The sequence below is a fragment of the Pithys albifrons genome, chromosome 4 (assembly GCF_047495875.1).
Source record: "Pithys albifrons albifrons isolate INPA30051 chromosome 4, PitAlb_v1, whole genome shotgun sequence".
Lineage (NCBI taxonomy): Eukaryota > Metazoa > Chordata > Aves > Passeriformes > Thamnophilidae > Pithys > Pithys albifrons.
The window spans coordinates 92,045,975-92,065,827 of NC_092461.1; the positions used below are offsets into that span (position 1 = coordinate 92,045,975).

At 41.8% G+C, this 19,853-nt stretch overlaps 2 protein-coding genes across 7 annotated transcripts in view; both read left to right on the forward strand.

The window, feature by feature from the left end:
* AHRR (aryl hydrocarbon receptor repressor) overlaps positions 1-11,283 on the forward strand; it is a 92,950-nt gene extending 81,667 nt beyond the window's left edge. For both annotated transcript variants that reach the window (XM_071554978.1, XM_071554977.1), the window contains exon 11: positions 2,422-11,283. In XM_071554978.1, coding sequence (XP_071411079.1) covers positions 2,422-3,541 — 1,120 coding nt within the window. In that variant the 3' untranslated portion in view covers positions 3,542-11,283. The remainder of the gene's footprint in view (positions 1-2,421) is intronic.
* A 1,815-nt stretch (positions 11,284-13,098) lies between these two features.
* Positions 13,099-19,853, forward strand: part of LOC139671701 (uncharacterized) — a 29,553-nt gene continuing 22,798 nt past the window's right edge. Inside the window, exons 1-3 of one of the 5 annotated variants that reach the window (XM_071554981.1) lie at positions 13,099-13,356; positions 14,293-14,361; positions 19,022-19,055. Coding sequence is in view for 2 of the 5 variants with exons in the window: in XM_071554979.1 (XP_071411080.1) it covers positions 13,278-13,352; positions 14,293-14,361; positions 19,022-19,055 (178 nt within the window). In the remaining 3 variants the exon portion in view is untranslated. The remainder of the gene's footprint in view (positions 13,357-14,292; positions 14,362-19,021; positions 19,056-19,853) is intronic. The other 4 variants (XM_071554979.1, XM_071554983.1, XM_071554980.1 and 1 more) reach the window with 4 other exon arrangements.

The following is a 19,853-nucleotide window of genomic DNA, read 5'->3' on the forward strand; positions in this document are numbered from 1 at the left end:
AGAAAAATTTAGTTTACTTATGATATGGAATTCCATTTCTGTCTTGGAACACATGAAATGACTGTTATAATCCTAAACAATACTTATTTTCTGTCTTCAGTCTTTTTATACTCTGAATTTCAGCATACATACATAGTAAGAAACAAAATCCTTGATTATTAACATGTTTTGACTTTCTTGCACAATAATGTATTTTGGGGGTTTGATTTACTTTGCTACTCAAATCTAGGGTCTAGTTCTTCTAATTATCAACATTTGATTCTGTTAAGCTTTTTTTTTTTGTGCTAGACAGTTGAGCTCATGTCTGTAGTTGTGTATATGCAACATAATGTAATGAAGTGTACTCGTATCCATTGTATGTTTGGAGATGGATACATCGAGTTGCCTTTAGGCTCAGTCATGGACTGTAAACTAATCTTACAGATTTGCATTCAAACAGGATGTCTCGTCTGAGTTTTACCCTTTCCTCACAAATAGGCTTTTCATGCTTCCCCAGTAAGATTGTTCCTTCCAATTCCTGCAGGCCTTGTTCAGGTATCTCTTCCAGCTGGTCTGAAGGAGGAGATGAGACAGTGGACTGAATGAGCAACCAAGAGTTGTACATAGCCACCATCTGGCCCAGTGTTAAAAATGTGGCTGTTTTTACAGATTTTTCTTTTAGAACACCTTGCAGATGGAAGAAATAAGTGAAAAAGTCTTCACATTTCCAGAGTAGATAGTCCTTGCAGGCAGTGTGTCTTCCAGGATCCACTTGAATAGCAGAGGAGCTCCCACTTGAGGATGGGGGGATTTTACATTAATTGGGATGGCACAAACTTCATCTTGCCATGTGAGGGAAAGAACTTCTATTAAGAAGCAGATTAAAAGGGGCTGTTCCTTGTATGTCTCTATGTCTAAATTGTGTTTTTGTGAAGTTAAGCATGTTTATTTTGTTACGTTTTTGTCCTCTGAGTGGTTAAAATCCTTCCTTTGTGCTTGATAGTTCCCGCAGACGGAAGTATTACAAGATTTGGCCTTGGCAATCATATTCAGTTCTGTCTTCCTGATAGTTTACGCTGGACCTTGTATTTGCTGCTACATTTTTTTTCTTTTTTTTTTTTTTTTTGTTAAAATATATGCTGTCTTCCTGGAAACATACATTCTTTTGGAGAATTTTCACTAGATACTATTTCACTGTAAAACTCTTCATTTGGGGGTTTAACTTTTTTTGACTACTGCATTTTGTTCAGTCCTTTGCTTCCCAGTTTGATCAATTTTCTAGTTCTGCAGCAAACTTATATCAGATCATTCACATCTCATTACTGTCAATAATAACAATATTTAGAAGAGGACTGAAAATATTTAATACCTCATTAAAAAAAAGGAGAGAGAAAATATTCTTTTTTTCGTGGTGTACATTTATTACAGCAGGACGTTCTCCTTTTGCAACAACACGGACTCCCTCTACTGGAAAATCCTATACTTGCACATCGATTTGATACCCAAGGAAAAAGTTCTATTTATTGTGAGCTAAGAAAAACCCTTCTAAACCCCTTAGGTTGTCACAGTTGGTTTCTTACTGAGATGTTCACTTCTTGTTTGGAGAGGGATGGGGTGGGTTTGTAGCACTGAACCTGTGTCTGATTGGGAATCAGCACATTAGTGAATTCAAGACCCAAACCTCAAGATTTGGACTCCATGTTCTGAAAATTGCTGCATTAGGCATGGAATGCTCAGGCAACCTCCTGTGCCAGAGCTCTTCACTAATGTTGGGTACTTCAGCTGGAGGTCATGGAAAAATAAGTCACTGGCCATGTCAGAACACGAAAGGCAACATAAATTAAGTTAGACATGTAAAATAAACCTACACACAATGTGAACATCTGTGACTATTCGGACATTTAATTCATTACTTTTATTTCCTCTCAGCTAACTCTACATTCTCAAATTATAAAACCCCCAAATGGTTCTCCTTCAAATCACATGGATCAAAAAGTTCTTACGTGTCCAAATAGTTCCTTGTTAACAAAACACATCTCATTTAAGATATTGTATTTTATATTTAGGATTTCCTACACACAAATATTATTTAGATATATTTTGAGGGAAAAACAGAAGTATAAGGTAATTACCATATGGTACTACAATATTTAAGGTGTTTGTGAACTGTATGTCTGACATGGAGGAGCAAATGCATGAACAAACTTGAATGAAGCAGTGCCACAGAAAGGTAGCTGTGCACATGTACTGATGCTCAGATTCAGGGACATTCTTTTTCATTCTTGAGCAAATGCAAAGGTTATATGGACACGAGTGTGAGAGTTCCATATGGAGGACAAAGTATTGCTTGTAACATATACAAAGCCACTCTGTTTGTATCCCAGAAAAGAATAATTTAGAAACCTCTGATTGACTGATATTTTTTTCTACTGTTATTGAAAGGGAAGAAGATGAACAACTGAAGATACTAAGTGGTTTTGCCAGTTTGAAAGGAAACCTGGAGGGTCTTTCCCGGAACAGTGCCATTGAAACTCTGGGTCAGTGGAAGCATCTTAACTGGGCAGGAGTAAAAAATGAACAAGATAATGTAAAAGTGAAGTTTGAGCCTCATACTAATGGTGAGTGTTTCATGCAAGAGGAACCTCTCAGTTCTAACACTTCAGTTTTAGGCATTCAAAACAACTGCACCACAAACAGTAGCTGGACTTTAAGGAACTCGAGCTCTTGTTCCATGAGCCAGCGAATGAACACGTCTTCAAACAGGAGAGCTGGATCATTCTACAACAGAGACCCAAATTTCATAAATTTGCCATCAACTTGTCCTTCCCACTGGGGGAGTGCAGAAAACAGCCAGTCTTACTCGTGTGTCCAACAGCGCTGTGCAGAGAACTACGCAACAGACCATCTGAAACTGCAAAGACCATTTATGTCCTCAGAGTCTCCCTATGACACAGCCATTCCCTTGGAGATGCCTATCAAAATGGAATATGATTCTGATTCTGAAAACATTGCTGATAACTACCTGATGTCGCACAGCCGAGCTTGGCTGGATGAGAACGGCTCGGTGAGAAAGCAGGTGTGTAGCTACCCCAACAGAGTGCACCTGAAAACAGAACCGGACCTCTGTGAGTCAGCCTTGCCTTGCCAGAAGCCAAGGCATTGCCTTTACGCGCCACACAATTGGCAATGCATTGTAGCAAATCATCCAAACAGCCTAAACTTGAACAGATCTTGCAAGGGTTCACGTAACAAGGAGGTGGCCCCGTTTTGCCCTCAGAACTCCTCCGTGTGTTTGGAAAGCATGCCCGACCTGCCCCACACAGCTTGCTATGGCCATTTCTACAGCCCCAGCCCCGGGGAGGAGAAAGAGCAGAATAACGAGGTGTTCAAAATGCCATGTGAATTTAGAAACCCCTGCTTGGTTCAAGCCATCAAGCGTGAGCCCCTGGATTCGCCACCGTTGTCCAACAGTGGACAGAACAGAGTACATGCCAGCTTCCCTGAAAATACATTAGCAGGTCCTGTGCCTCATAAAACCACTGAATGTACATTTTTGCAATAGATTTTATAACATTTGAAGTATTTATAATGTTAAAAGCAAGGAGTTGTAAATTCTCTTCCAGTTGGGTTAAGTGAGTTACTAAAATTAAAAGATTTTGAGTGTGTGTGTGCACCTGCGTGTGAGAAAAAAACAGACACAGATACACACACCCTACCCCTCCTACTGCCCTCCTCTTAGTGATCTTTGCAAAGAGAAAAGGAAGACAAAACCTCAGGCACGGAAAAGTAATCATTACTCGCTGCACAGTACCTGATAATTTGTCATTATCCTCTCTCCTCTCTTGTCTACAGTTCATTACCAAGGTCTAGAAATTTCTGTTTCTTGCTTTTGTTCTGTGTTTCTCAAGCTGATGTGATGCCTCTGTGCAAATCAATAATGTTTATGGTCTTCAGTGTGGCAAATTTACCTTAGGAGTTTTTGCTTTTTATTTTTTTTTTACTCTAAGAAAGACAGATCAGCTATTCCTTCATTTCAGCATCAAATTGGTGGGAACAGTCAAGGGCTTCCCAACACAACTTCTTAATTTAGAAGGACCACATTAATGAAAAGAATGACTTTCATAAAATCTATTAGGAATTATTTCACTTCAAACTGAAGTTATTCCCAAGTTTCCTTGATAATGTTTTAGAATCCATATTTTGCCATTTTAAAGGCATCAACCTTTCATGTTGCTGTCTAAAAGACTGAACAATGGGATGTAATCCACTTAATTAAATGAGTTACAAAATGCTGTTAAGTGTACTTGAGAAGAAAGTATGTCTCCAATTATTTTCCTGGCTGTTACTTGTAAATTAACAGAGGAAATGCACTTTTAAATTTGATAGTATCTTTTTGACTGCTAGCAGCTTGTTAGACATCATCACCTGACATCAAAACCAAATCCCATACTAAGGTTATTTTCAAAAGCATCCTAGTTTCAATCCCAAAAGAAAACCCTAATCTCACCGAGAGCTAACTGGTGGATGTATACCTTTCAAAAGCACTTTGGTGCACTTCAGTGCTTTTGAAAACAGAGTGTATACTTTCCTTTGAACCCAGGCAGTAATGTATTTCCACAACAAAAAAATCTACAACTTATATTTTGGGGTTTTTTGTTGTTGTAATTTGACTCCTGCACTAACTTTTGTTTTAAAATTGCACTATTTCAACTCTATATCAAGTTCACCTTTATAAAAACCACATCATTTAAAGAAATGCTTAGATGTATATGTGCTTTTTGAAAGGAGCCCTGTAATGAATGTCTTCCTTTTCAAAATGTTATAATTAATTATAATGTCTTCATTTCTATATCTATTTGTCAGTAAGGGTGTGGCCAGAAGAGTGGTGTAAAATTCTTCCAAATGCTTTAAATATGTGTGATAAGTGCCGTTTTTAGGTAGTGTGGTGGTTCTGCACCTAGGAGGCTGCTCTTCTCCAAGACTGTCTGTCTTCTCTGATAGAAATTACTGCCTGTGCATTAGAGTTGACAGATGTAAAAATATATTTTCTCTGCATGTCAGATGCTTATGATCAGTGGTTTGATCAGAAATGCTGCACTTTGCACTGAAATGGAACTTCCTGATGCCTGTCCTGCACCAAGCAGTATTCCTAGCAGAAAGGCAAGACTGGACAGTAAAGAGGGGCAATAATATCTTACTGTAGCTCAGGTTAAATCTGTCGTAGTCTAGCTGGCCATATTCAAGTCATGAGAATATTACCTTTTTTGTGTCTGAGGTAAATCAGCTCCCTGTTGGCTATGTGCTGCCTCTTATTTCAGACAGTCTTGATGTCCTTGCCTTAATATTCCTGCCAGTGGTTGCAATGCAACATCAGAACCCATTCTGAAGCGAGACCACAGTGGTGGAATTTACACTACTCTCCAGAACATCACTGTTCATATCACAGAAATCCAAGCCAAACTTCAGAAGTACTTGTAAAGGAGTAAACTGGTCACTAAGGTAGAGTGAGACTGCCATAAATCAGTGTTGCTGCTCCAGCTCTGCCTCAGATTCACTACCCACATAGTTGTGAGCAGCTGTTCTTTTAGACTCTCACAGAGCTGCTCTCATAGTCTTTTGCTTGGCATGTGGCAGTGGCACTGCTTGTGTCCTGGTGCCAGACACTGTGCTGTGGCATCATAGCTGCTGGTAGGGGTGTGCTGTGAACCATGTAATGTTCTCTAGTGCAGCCCATGTGCAGCTGCCTGGCAGAAATAAGATAACAGGGAGACAGGGTAGTGTGGGAATAGATGGCTTGGGGCAAGGGGAGGACACTCCTGCATGACTGCAGAAAGGCTGCTTGTTTCATTCCACGCTTGGATTCGCTGTCTCACCCCTCTGAAGGAGAGTACTTGGGCTTGGTTTCACACTGCCTTGCACCTTCTCTCATAATTTGCTTTGATGAAACATGACTGTAGAACACTGCTACCTTCATCTGGATGTGCTGGTGCCATTTTGCAGGATGGGAGGGGTTCCACCTGGTGCAACTCTGTAGAGAATCCTGCCACTGAATGCCTTGTCTGTGCTTAGAAATATTTTCTGGTGTGACTACAGAGGGAGTACTCAACCAGATTTCTCTCTTCAGTTAAGAAGCAATTTATACTAACGAAAGAGGTTATCTAAAATTCTCTTACAGAATAAATGCTTTTTTGTTGACAGAATTCTGGCTTATGTCAGTTAGAATTACTTTTCTCCTATTTCCGACAAACCCAGACACATTTTACACATCTTGATTCATATTATAGAGGCAGATGAAGCTTCTACATGTAAGAGAATCTAATTTGATACAAGAGATGTTAATAGCTGCCTAGGAGGAAGGATGAATGTGTGACTCAAAAGTGAGATGTCACTGTTTAAATGCAGTCAGGTTTGTTTCCTGATCCTTCCATAAAGTCTGAATCCAAGAAAAACACATTTATCCTGCACACCACATTGGAATTTAGAGCCCACTTGATTTGTGGCAGAGTTGTTATTTGAGGTCTCACATGAAAATATCAGTAGATTCTTTCTAGTCTAAGTTAACACACATGAAGTGCAGCAATCTCTCAAGAACTCAGCTTATGAAGAGATCAGCAGTTTATCTCCTTTTTGAACAATTGCTAACCACTATTGATAGTAGACAAAGCTCAGCTCCTTCTAAGTTCTTGGAAAGAACAGAGGAAATAAATCTTTAAAAGGAATCTCTCGCTATTTGTGTTTAAGGCACAGATATTCCTTCATCATCTCATTATGACATGTACCCTGGCTTGACTTCGGACTGAAATCTGACATTGCATTGTACCCTCTTAAATTGCCACTGATTTAATCTTATAAAATCTTTTTGTTTTGACATTAACGACCCCCTGGTGCTGATCCGTAAATAGCAGGAAAGACAGAGCAGTTCTTTAAAATTGTTACATTTTCTAGGTGATGGTTGTTGCTTTGGTATTATTCTGAAAACTAGCACTGAAAAGTAGGGTTTAAGATGTTTTCAATCACTTGTATTTAGTTTATATCCTTAATGAAGTGCTATTTGTATCCCTCAAGTGCAACCCTAAAGTCTGTTTCAGGAGCCTCACAATGTGTTTATTGTAGCAACAATAAAATAAATATTCTTGTAGAAGAAATGCCTAGTCAAATGGTTGCCTAATAGGAACTTGGAGCATCCAGGCTGAGAGAAATGCTTGATGAATAATGGAATTCAACTTCTTCAGCCATAAGCTCTCCGGAGGCTGAGACAGAATGAATTTATGTGTACTCTGATCTTGGGGGAAGGTATTTTTTGGTGTGGAAGGTGAGCAGTTCTAAGAGGTATAAGAAGAGCATGTTACTTGGTCGGCAGATAGCCAAGACTACTATCAATGCCACAGCTGCTGGTCAAGGTCATCAGTCTTGACTTTACTGAGAGTGTGGCCTGGTTTCAGCTGCCAGTGAGCAGCTGCTGAGCACCATGAAAATGCTTGTCCCAACACCATTGAAAGCAACTATTTTCACTGAAAAACAACATGATTTGAGATAGGGGTAAACTTGTACAGAAAAAAGAGTGGATTTTCCTGCAGTTACACTGGTGACTGAAACTGGGGCAGATCTCCACTGCAGATAACACTATAAATAATTCATATTCACTATACAGTCTTTGGATGCCTAAGTAGAGCTTTGTTTCAAAAATCTAAGTAAGGGTAGTACTGTGCAAGCAGCAAACTTGTTTCAGTTGTCCTCAGTTTGGAGGTTCAACTAGGGAAATGAAAGATAAAGGGACTGTACCTAAATTCTCTGTAGGAAAGACTTCCTACTCCTTGATTGTACATGGTAATACTATGTATACCTTCATGGTTTAACCACACTTTATTAGAACACAGAGATGGATTCTTAAAATTCTTGGAACTGAGGCTGCTCTGAATGGTATAGGGAAGTCTGACATTTGAGCATTAGCCAGTTCAGTAAGATGTAGGAGCTGATTCTTTGATATGGTATTGAGATCAACAGGGCATGTGCAATTCTTCCAGAAATTCCTAGTACTTAAAATACATAAGAGGCAACAAGCCTGAGGCAAGGAATATTCTGTGGGATAAGATCAGCTTCTGCTGCCTAGAAACTTTTCTTAACTCTTTATGTTGAAGCCATATTGGAAATGAAATAGGACAGCCTCACCCACTGCAGTTATTTCAGAAAAGCCATTATTTTGTCTTAACAAGGTGTGATGTCTTAACTGAAATAGTTAAAAGACACCATTTCCCCTGCCTATGAATACATATATTGTCTTAGGTAGTGGTAAAAAAAGGTTAACATACTCATTTTCTTTCACTAGTGTTATGTAACTATAAAACCCAAACTCAGAATGACAGGGCTATAGAACCACTGTACTACTTTTTGTCTTCTTTCTGCTCTTTTCCTCTCTCTGTACCCTCTTAGTGTAAACATTCAAAACGGACATATTTTTCTGATCATATTGAGACAAAACCCCTAAACCTAAACTAGATTGTAGAAAATTTCTTCTAAGAATCAAAGTTTCTCTCCCTGGAGATTCTTCTCTTTTAGATCTTGCAAAGTCCTATGTGAAATCTCATGTCACAACTGAAACAGGTGTCTGTAACATGTAGTGAGCAAGAGGTTGTGGCTGTGCTCAGGATACAGTCACAAGGTTTTTGTCTGTCTGGAGATGGATGTGAGAAGGCTGCACCTGGTAGCTCATGTTCATAGCCGCTAACACCCTGGCAAATACATATTTGTCATGTTTCCATGGCATGTGGGATATGTCGTTGTCATTACGAATACATTACCCTGTAATGTTACCAGAAATGCCTCTGAACAAAATCATCAGTCAGGATGAAAAATATACTGAACCCACAAAGTACTGTTTTTTAAAAAAACCCAAATATATGGAGATCCAAGCACTTGCCTGTGCTTAGGCAAAGAGTTCCTCTGAATGGAGGCTCAGAGGGAAAGTAAAAAAAATACTGTTAAGAAAAAATTTGGGAAGAGAACATATCACCACAAGATATATTGCCATCAAGGTGTAATAATTCTGTGACTACAGCATTAATTCTTCACCCACAATTAAATACTCTGTGGGTCTGAAATCACATTGTTACTTTTTTTTCTGTAGAACGGATTTTGTAACAAAATAATTTCTTGAAAACAAGGCTTGAAGCAATTCAATGCTAAGTTGCGTTTCTCAATCAGGCTGAAAACATCATTCTGGGAGGTCTGAAGTGGCTTCTGTTCCTTTCCTGGGGTTAGTCTTCCAAACTCTGGCAAATTCAGTGTGTGCATTAACTCTCTTGCTGCTGGTAATTGTGAAGCTGATGCTCCAGCTGTGCAGTCTGAAGTTTTTCAGGATTTCTTTGATGCAACAAGACTCCAGGGACAGCTCCAGTTTCACATTTGTACTGGTAGAATTACGGTATTCCAATCACTAATACAGAAGTGGCAGAAACCAACAGAAAGAACATCAGCTGCTTAGCTAGTTTTAGTAATTGTATTTAACTAATTAAAAGGCTATGCTAAAAAAGAATCAGGTGAAGTTCTGGTGTAGAGCTCCTCATTTTGCACCACAGGAGGGTGTCAGCTCTCCCTTCTGAACCTCTTTTTGTTTTTAAACTTTTGGACCATATGTATCCTCTCTTTGTTAATTTGAAAAGCCATGCATTAACAGTTGTGTGGTTTGGGTTTTTCTTTAGTTTTGGTTTTCTAAGAAAACTTCAAAAAGGCAAAAGTTAATTAACAGTTAACAGTATTCAGTTTTGCTTCTACTCTTATCATAACCAAGAAGATTCTTCCTCTGCATGGTCGACAAACTTCCCTCTTCTGATTCTTCCTCACATCCTTTCCCCCCAAAATCCTTCTTAAGAAAACCAAAGAACACTTTCTTCCTTAAAGGCAGTTCCTTTTTCTTCCTCTAGCTTTTCCACCACTGTATTGGATAGTAATGGTACATTTTGGTCTTTTGGTCTCCACCCTTTGTGTTTTCTGTGTCTGTACCTTTATTTCCACTTTAGGCACACTTCAAAAGTTTTGCCAAAAGAACAGTGTTAAGCAGAAGTGCAATCCCCCGTTTTTCCCTGACCTCCTTATTAAGACAGAGGTACTCACTAATTACAGCTGTACTCCTGAAGCAGAAAAGGTCACTTTGCTGGTGAAACGTCCTCTTTTCAGGAGGCTGTACTGTCAAGAAACTTTGAGCCACCATCAAGTTTAGTTCTGCAAGTGTAAATACACTGCCAAATCCTTTTTCCTTAAGACATGTTATCTCTTTCAAAAAATCAAGGAACCCCTTTTCTCCTTTTTTTGCTTCTCTTTTTTTCTACATGTGTTTATGCTTTCACTGTGCAATTGCACTTTTAATTTGTAATTTTTTTTAATAAAAAAGGGTATGGAAGCATTACACAACATGTACAGTGCAGTGTTTTCAATTAGTCCATTTTAGTCCAAATAATGATCAAGCATGTTAATGTCACTCCATGTAAAAGACTCTGTTACAGAAAGGCCCATGAAAAAATAAAACTACCAATAATATCATCACCAAAAGGGTATAATCTGCCGTCAAACTTCAGTAATAATCCTGTATTAGGAGGGCCATTGCTGCTTCTCCTGAAGAAACACAGTGGAGGACAAGACTAACTCTGAGCAACCTGCTCTAGAGGAAAGTGTCCCTGCCCACAGCAGGGGGATTGGAACTAGATGATCTTTAAGATCCCTTCCAGTCCCAACCATTCTATGGTTCTGTGGTTAACAAACAGATGCATGGAGTTCTACCAACAGTTTTGGCCTATCTGGCATTCCATGATCCCCTGAATTTTGTTTTGGGAGGGCCTATTTCTGGAAAGAAGAGCACGACCACCCCTGCACTACTGGGGAACGTGCTAGCTGAGGCAGGTGGTGCCTGCACTGGGGCAGTGGGGTGTGCATGCTGCCCACGTGGAGAGGTGAAGCATTCCTGCAGGCCAGCAGCAGGGCAGGCACTGCTCCAGCCCCAGGGAAGCCAACCCAGGGAATCCTGTGGGATCACCTTTGCTAACATGTAAACCCAACCAGCACCACCGTCTGTGTCGCTCTGTGTATCACGAGTGTCAGCAGTCACAGTGTATCCCTGATATACCTATAGAATGCACTGTGGCTGGTGGGAGCCAGGCAGGGAACTGTGGGTCCCACCCTCTGGCATGTTGTTTGAACCCGGAGCACTTTGCTGTTGTGTTCTGTACTGTCTCCTCAGCCTCCTTTTAGAAGGAACTTTCAAGCGTACTTTTTAAATTATATTTTACATTTATTACCAGCCAAAAGCGTAAAGCTGAGACATTTTAAAATAAAATATTTGCATTTAAATTAAAGCTGCTGCCATGTGTGTTTCCTGCCCCTTCCCGGCACTGGGCCCAGCAACCCTCCTGCACTGGGCCCAGCACTGCTCCACCCCAGGGCTGGTGCCAGTCCCAGCCTCACCTGGTTCCCAGTATCCCCTGTGCACTGGTTCCACCATCTGCCAACCCTGGGCCCCTTCCAGTATCTGCTCTGGATTGGTCCCAGTACCTGCTCCCAGCCTGAACTGGTCTCAGCATCCACCTTAAACTGGTGCCAGCATTCACCCTTGGCCTGAACTGGTCCCAGTATCCTTAAACTGGTCCCAGTACCCACCCTGCACTGGTCGTAGTACTCACTCGCGGCCCGAATTAGTTCCAGTATCCAGACTAGACTGATTCTGGCACCCACCGTGGGCTGAACCGGTTCCAGTATCCACCCCAGCATCCTCCCCTTGAACTCCTCCCAGCATCCCTCCTGAACTGGTCCCAGTTCCAGTATCCACCCCAGCATCCTCCCCTTGAACTCCTCCCAGCATCCCTCCTGAACTGGTCCCAGTTCCAGTATCCACCCCAGCATCCTCCCCTTGAACTCCTCCCAGCATCCCTCCTGAACTGGTCCCAGTATCCATCCTAAACCAGCCCAAGCCTCCATCGATGCCTGGAGCTGGTCCCAGCAACCCCTCTTGGTCCGCAATCGCGCTGCCCTGCCCCGGCCCGCCTGGGACAGACGGATGGACGGACACACAGACACACGGACGGACGGACAGACAAACGGACAGACGCACAGACGGACAGACAGGCGGATGAACAGACAGACGGACAAACAGACAGATGGACGGACACACAGATGGACAGACACAGACTGACGGAGAGACACAGACGAACGAACGGACAGACGGACACAGACGGATGGATGGACGGACACATGGACAGACGGACACACACACACAGACACTCGGACAGACGGACACACAGACAGACGGACACACAGACACACGGACAGACGGACACACAGACAGACAGATGGACACACAGACACACGGACAGACGGACACACGGACAGACGGACACACAGACACTCGGACAGACGGACACACAGACAGACGGACACGCAGACTCAAGGACAGACGGACACACACACAGACAGACAGACGGACACACAGATGGACACACAGACGGACAGACGGACACGCAGACACACAGACGGACACACAGACACACGGACAGACGGACACACACACACAGACAGACGGACACACAGACGGACACACAGACAGACAGACGGACACACAGACACACGGACAGACGGACACACAGACACTCGGACAGACGGACACACAGACAGAGGGACACACGGACAGACAGACGGACACACAGACACTCGGACAGCCGGACACACGGACAGACAGACGGACACACAGACACACACACAGACGGACACACAGACACACGGACGGACGGACACACGGACAGACGGACAGACGGACACTCGGACAGACGGACACACGGACAGACAGACGGACACACAGACACACGAACAGACAGACGGACACACGGACACACAGACACACGGACGGACAGACACACGGACGGACGGACACACGGACAGACGGACACACGGACAGACAGACGGACACACAGACACACGGACAGACAGACGGACACACAGACACATGGACGGACGGAGGCGCGCGGCGCGGCGCTGTCTCCCCATTGGCTGAGACGCGCGCGTGCCCGCCAATGGCCGCCCGCCTGGAGCGCTGCGGTGGCGGCGGCGGAAGTGACGTTGGCGGACGCGGCCGGCGGGGGCGGAGCGGGACGCGGTTCGGTGCCGGAATTCAACAGTAACGCCGAAATAACCAAATCGTAGCCCAATTCCCCCGCCCGGCCCGCGCCCCCTGCCCCAGCTGATCGCTGGAGAGCACCGTGCGAACAGGAGTTGGATTTATTCTTGGCTTGTGTGTTTCCTCCCCCCGGCTGTGCGGGATGAGCGCCATGGCTGGGGAGGTCAAGGCACCAAATGGCAAAGCGAAATTCGAAAAGAAAGTGTTTTATTGTGACGTGAGTGCGTGTCCTTGTTGCGCTTGGGAGCGGAGCGAGCGGCGCTGGGAGCGGCGCGGGGCTGGCCCGAAGGGACGCGCTGGGATTTGGGATGTGGGATGCGCTGGGATAACGCGGTGGGCCCTGCAGGAGCTGCCCGGCTCGGGCCGCGCTGAATTCGGGCTGTTCTCGATCAGCCGCCCTTGAGGTGTAATGGGTCTGATTGTCGCCTGCCCAGTCTCTCTGGTCGGTGTTTCTCATGGGCGGCTACAGAGGCTCATTTATCTTTAAAGGCTGCGACGTGCTAAATTTATCAATATCCTATTATTGTTCTAGCTCTGAGTGCTTTTTAGCGCACTGAAGTTCTGCGAGAGTATGTCAAGGGAATAGATAATATCAGCATGCATTAGTCGTTGCTTCTTTTAAAGCTAAAGATAGTAAGCAATATTTGTACAGCTGCATTGTTTTCCATTCGTTATTGCAGTGGGGTGTGTGTGTCTGTGGGTCTTAATGAAATGCAGTTTTCATCCTCCATTGTTCCTCTGATCACTTTGATCTAACAATGGACGGAGTTGCAGTTATTCTAGAGCATAATTTTGCCTCTGTTCCTTTCTAATCACTATATGAGCATCCATTTTTGAAGCTTTCTAGCCTGAGTAAGTTTAGAAAACTAAGAATCTAGAAAGTGGTGGTAGAAGAGGGAGACTCTTTAAAACTTCTTATTTAACTATTTAGATATGTATGTATTTAAGCTTCATTTAAGCAGGTTTAGGATACTATTCCTGGTCATTTTAGTGGTGTGCTGTTCTCCTAAATATCATGCTGTAAAGCCAGTGAAGACCTTGAGAATTACACTCTAGGAACTGATGTATTTCAAGTTCTTATAATTCACCTTATAGTTCACCAACTACAGAGTATCTGTAGCATAACTGACAATGTGCTTTCAAATAATTTCTTTCAGGTTTGTAAAGTTTCATGTGTGAGTTCTATAAGTCTTCAGTCACACTATCGTGGTGCAAAGCATAGAAAGGTAAATCTTTCCATACTATATGTATATGCAAATTTGGTCATAAATCTGGGACTCTGTTGTCTTCAAATGCTTGTCTAACACATCGATAGATCTGTAACAGTAATTTGCTTGAAATATCTGAAGAAAAAGGTGAGGTGAGAATCTCACAACTGTACTTTGTTCAGCAAGTTACTCAAAACATCAGCCATACCTAAAGGTAAATGTGTGCTAATTGTGCAATTAACATTTTAATTACATGGGAGGCCACAGCTGGTGGAATAATGTGAACATCTGGTTTTGGATTCAGTTGGTAAAACTGCTGTTCTGTTTTGCCACTTTAGGTAACTCACCTGTACTGTGAATAGAACTCTTATTACTTTGATGGTAACATCAGTTCTGATTTCCTGAAGGAGTTACACGGATTCCACTGGCAAATCCAACAGTTCTGTTTTTTTTGAAGCATCTCAATAGCAGCTCCCTGGTTTAAGCACAAAACAATCCAAGACATTAGATTATTAGACAACATGAGGATGTATTTAGAGATGAGGCTTTTACAAATGTTGTTTGGCTGCATCTTTGGCTGTTGACTGGCTGATGATTTTCTTCTATTTAGTTCCACCACATTCTCAGTCTGTAAAGGTGAGACAGAGTTGTCTGTACTCCTCTACTCTCATCAGATTGTGTTGTTGTGGCCCTGAAGGGCCTGCTCTGGTATTTTCTTAATGGAATGTTGTTCTTCCTGGAAGGTTAAAGACCAACTCCAGCACTGCCTTTCTCAAGTGTTTGTGTGCCCCCCCCTTTTTTTTTTTTTGTTGAAGATAAGGGACATCTCCCCACCTCTAACAGTATTTTGTTACCTGCTTGCTGAGCACTTTAATAGCATTGATTCTTATTTGAGTCAGTGGCTCCATTTTCTCCAAACACTTTTTTTGCCCAGGATTGAGTCTTCTTGTGCCCTGTTGATCCAATAACAATATCCAGCAGTATTTTCATGTTCTTTCCAAATGCAGCAAATTCCTTTGGTTTTGTGGTTGTTTCCTTTTTTTTTCCTTATCTACCTTCCATTGCAATCCAATTATTGCTCTTTTTCCCTTTTAAAGTAGAAAACCCAGTGGTTATTTTCTCAGAAGGTCTGCTTGTAGTTTTCCTTCTGTGTCAGTTTTGGAAATTAGTGTGTGCTAGGCAACATCTGTCAGAGTTTCTGGTGTCAGTGAAGGCCTGCAAAGTGACAGCAAACAAGAATTGGGCAGGTTGAAGACCAGATCCTTGTTAGACTTTACGTGTTAGTCCTGGTGTGGAGTCCTGGTACATTGCATGGCATTTCTGTAGGGATAACTCTCCAAGATCACCTCATCATTCTTTTCAGTTATCTGTAATTTTTTACTTCAAATTATGAAATGTATGTTTTGGTGGAGGAGGATCAGGACTCATGGAGGTATTTCAGGGTTTTTTTGTCACTACGTTTGAAGTAATCGTGAAGGTCCTGAGCTTACTTTGCTCTTTGATACAGGGTAGGTGTTGATAGTGTTTTTTATTGAAGCCTTTTCCATTTGCACTTTGAAGTTTATGTGGATATTTTTCTGAACAAGTCAAGGTGGTTGAACTAGTCAAGTGACAGATAATCAGTTACCTAATTTGATAGAATTGTTGCCACTTGTATTCTGTTGTATGTGAAACTGAAACATAGGAGTTCTCAAGTCTGAATACTTAATTTACAAAATACTAACTAGTGTTTTGATTCTACATAGTGTATCTCTTTAGAATTCATTTGGTTTGTATCCCTGAGGGTTGGTTCTTTGTTGTGCCAAGAGTTTGCACTCCTCCCTGACTTCAGTGTTCATTACTGTGATGCTTTCCATGTCCTTAACCTGGAACTCAAGGAATAAGAGTACACATCTAATTTTTGATTGTGCTGGAAGCTCATGAGGCCAAACCTGGTAGAAAGTGCTGCTCAACAAAAGGTTGAGTGGCTGGGGGATGATCACTGTACAAGGAGTGCTGTGTGTATCGTTGCATAATGATGGGGTTTGTGGTTTCATTGCTGAGGAGGTGTTAATAGGATGGGGAGTTGTGGAAAGTGACATAGCCAAGGTGCCATTTATTCATATGTTTGTAATTCTTGTCTCTGGAAACTGGAATTGGGTTGTGTGATACACTTTGGAAAACAGTTGAATGTTACTTTTAGCCATTATGGTAAAATATTTAGAAATTATCTGATTTACTAATGCTTTTCATTGAACCAAACCTGGGAGAGTACTGGGGGATATAATGCATGAAGGGTGGGGGGTTTTGCCTTTTTTTTTGACAGCTGAGTAAAAGCTTAGGCCTTTTGAGGAACAGTCTGCAGTTAAAATATACCTGCTGAGCATATACCTGGAATATGTTGGTATGTGATGTATTTTAGTCTGGTTTTGTAAATATGCATTAGCCTTATTGTTCAGTTTGCTAGAAAAGAATCCCAGAGTGGAATGTCTTTTTTCCATGTGTTTTGAATGGTCCTTTGCAGGTGTGGCACCAGCAGAAAAGTTGCCTCTTTTGTGTACTGTGTTTGGAGCAGGTGAGGATTGTTTCTGGGTCTATCAAAGGCTGAAGGTTCCTTGTCCTCCCTTCATATCTGGAGTTAGATAGGTAGAAATGCCTGCCATGTCCCAAAAGGAGAAAAATCTGTATTCAAGACTCTGCAAGCTGATTAGAAACAAGAAATGTTCAGATCTTTGAAGAGAGCTGTTAGTCTTTGTCTTCACCATTTCAGGGTTCTTCTTCCTCTTACCTCTGCTCACTGTGCATCAGAATCTGTGGTTGAAAACACCTGATGTACAGCAACTTTTCTGTTCTTTCTTATGGCATTAAAGTCAAGAATGCTGGAAAAGCATTTCAGTCAGATGTTTTTGTGTTGGTGCTTGGGATGCCACATAGCTGGATTTCATTACAGGAACACTGCCTGGATGCTGTACTGTTTGTATTTGGTCTCCAAAAGCTGTTGTGTTCTGCAGCCTGTCTTTGTGATCCAGAGAGATTTCAGTTGTGGAGCTTTTCTTTTGAGGGAATAAAACCAGACAGAAAACAAACAAACAGCCCAAAACTCGATTTGCTTAATATGAGCTTGCAGAATTAAAATAAACAGAATTTCCATGTATAGGCTAATGACATCTAACTGATGTATTTCAAGAGTGTATATGTTTAAGAACAACTAAATTATGTGTATGTAATGCTTAACTATGCACATGAAACTGTTCTGTGAGGTAACCCCTGAACTGGAATTGTGTGGAAAACTTATATGCAGGACCTCTTACAGATTGTGGTGTGCATGGCAGGTTTGAACCCTTAAAAACAGTAGTTTTTTGAGCTTTGGCTTCCTGAAGTTAGACACTTTGTTAAAAGTTAGTCTACTTTTCATAGTGTTAGCTCAAAAACAGCTGTTGCAACACCTGACCCAGAACAGAGAATAGAATTCTTACCTGGTGTGTGAGAATCTCAATTCCTGATGGACTGGAAAGGATCACAAGTAAAATGGACTCTTAGCTTCAGTTGTGAAACTCCATTTCTGATATTAGCAGTAACCTAAGTCAAAGCTGATTGTCTGAAAATGGTCAGCAGGAAAACCTCCTGAAGGAGCAGCCAACAGTTGCTAATGTTTTCTGCACTTGTCTGAAAAACTTGGTATTAGCAGCTGTTTGTTGTAAAACTGCAAAATGGCAAGTAACAAGAACTCTTGGAGCAGCAAAACTGCAAAGGAGACCGTCTGTATTCTAAGTTCATGAAATCCTGCTGAGCTTATGTAAAACCATCTGTGTCGATAGTGGGACTTGGGTAACTTCCTTTTTTATGACTGCCATGAAAGGACAGCTGTTTGTCTTCTCAAACAATTACCTGTTGTGTCAGTCATGCTTTCTATTGAATTGTCCCACCCGTGTGCAGCATCTCTTCCATCCACTGAATGCTGAAAATATGGCTCTAAAATCCATGCACTGCTGTGGACAGACAGCCACTTTATGGGTACAAAGATGATGCATAATTACTTCATTTTTGCAACTGGCAAGTTTGTATTTATTTGCCAAAAACTCTCAAAATTAGTCGGGATTGTTTTAGCCGTGTTCTGAAATGGAAATTTAAGTTCCTCTTTTCCCTGCATTCTGCCAAAAAACATCTGTTTGGTTTCAGCTGATGAAAGCCACTTTTCTTGTTCTTCATTATGTGATCTTCCCTGAGGTTTGACTGGTCTTAAGGTTTAGCCAAATCCCCTCAAAATGATGGGGGAGCTGCTTTTAGTTAGTTTGTTTTCTCTTTTATTGAGGGGTTTTCTTTTTTCTTTTTGTTTTGTTGAAACTGCTGCTTTTGAAAGCTTAGGAGCTGCAATCATGCAGAACTCGAGGTTTTCCTGGCATCCTTGAGATGTTGTGTTTCAATCCATAATCATCTCTTAAAACTTCATTAAGTAACAGGGCTTTCTTGAAATTAACCTTGTGTTATCTCTAAGTATGCTTTTGTCAGTACTTCCAGCTTTTGCAGAAAATCATAAAGGCTCTGATTTTTCCTATTTGACAATGGAAACTTTGGCCTGTGATGTAATTTTTCTGCAAAGGCTTCTCAGGAAGTACTGGGATTTTCCTTCAAATGGTGCAGCACATTAATTTCTTTTTCTTATTTTATTTTGGGATGACTTGCATCTTCATAATTAAAGAGAGAGAAAGCCCTGAGACCCGAGACTGTCTTTTGTAAGTACACCACTTTTTTCTTTCCAGCCTCCTAGGACAGATATTGCTTGGGGTTTTCTTTGTATGTTGCTTTTTGGGTATTTACATTTGCCAGATTTATATGCCTATAACTGTGTTTCTGTTTATATGCTGAACATTCTTCTGAGATTTCTGTCTAGTAAACTGGAGCGAGGAGTTATTTTAGAGCACAAAGCCTTAATTATGCCTTTCCACATGTAAATATTTGTATAGCTGTGTAGTGGAGGGATGTGTAGTCAGTATTCTGGTTTCTCAGCTTCCCAGGGTAAACCAGCTCCCACTTGCTGTCAGCTTTATGCCCCCAATGCCAAGCTTCAGGCAGTGTGCTAAGAAGCCAAATCAGCACTCTAACACAGCACTGCTGCAGTTGCAGCTCCAGCCCTGCTGAAGCTGCTTGGCTGCATCACAGGAATGTTCTACCTCTCGTTGTTGTAGTAGACTTGGAGTAGGAAAGATGTATTCCAAGTGAATTCAGTTGTTGGGGTGTCTTTTCCCCCAAGAACTGGGAATGTGAGCCCAGACTGTTATATGTCAATGAAAATAAGAGTTGTGGTGAAAGGTGGAAACGAAAATCTTGTTGTAAAAGTACTTATGATGATGTACAGGAAGCAGAGGACACAGGCAGATAAGGGAATACTGATAAAAACCAATGAGATTATTAAAACTCCAAATGGTCCTACAGTCAATCATCACGAAAAATAAGCCTTTCACTTCTACTTTGTCTTCTTAGCCTGTTCTCCCAAGAAACAAGGCTTATGTTCCAGCTTTGTCATCTGTCCC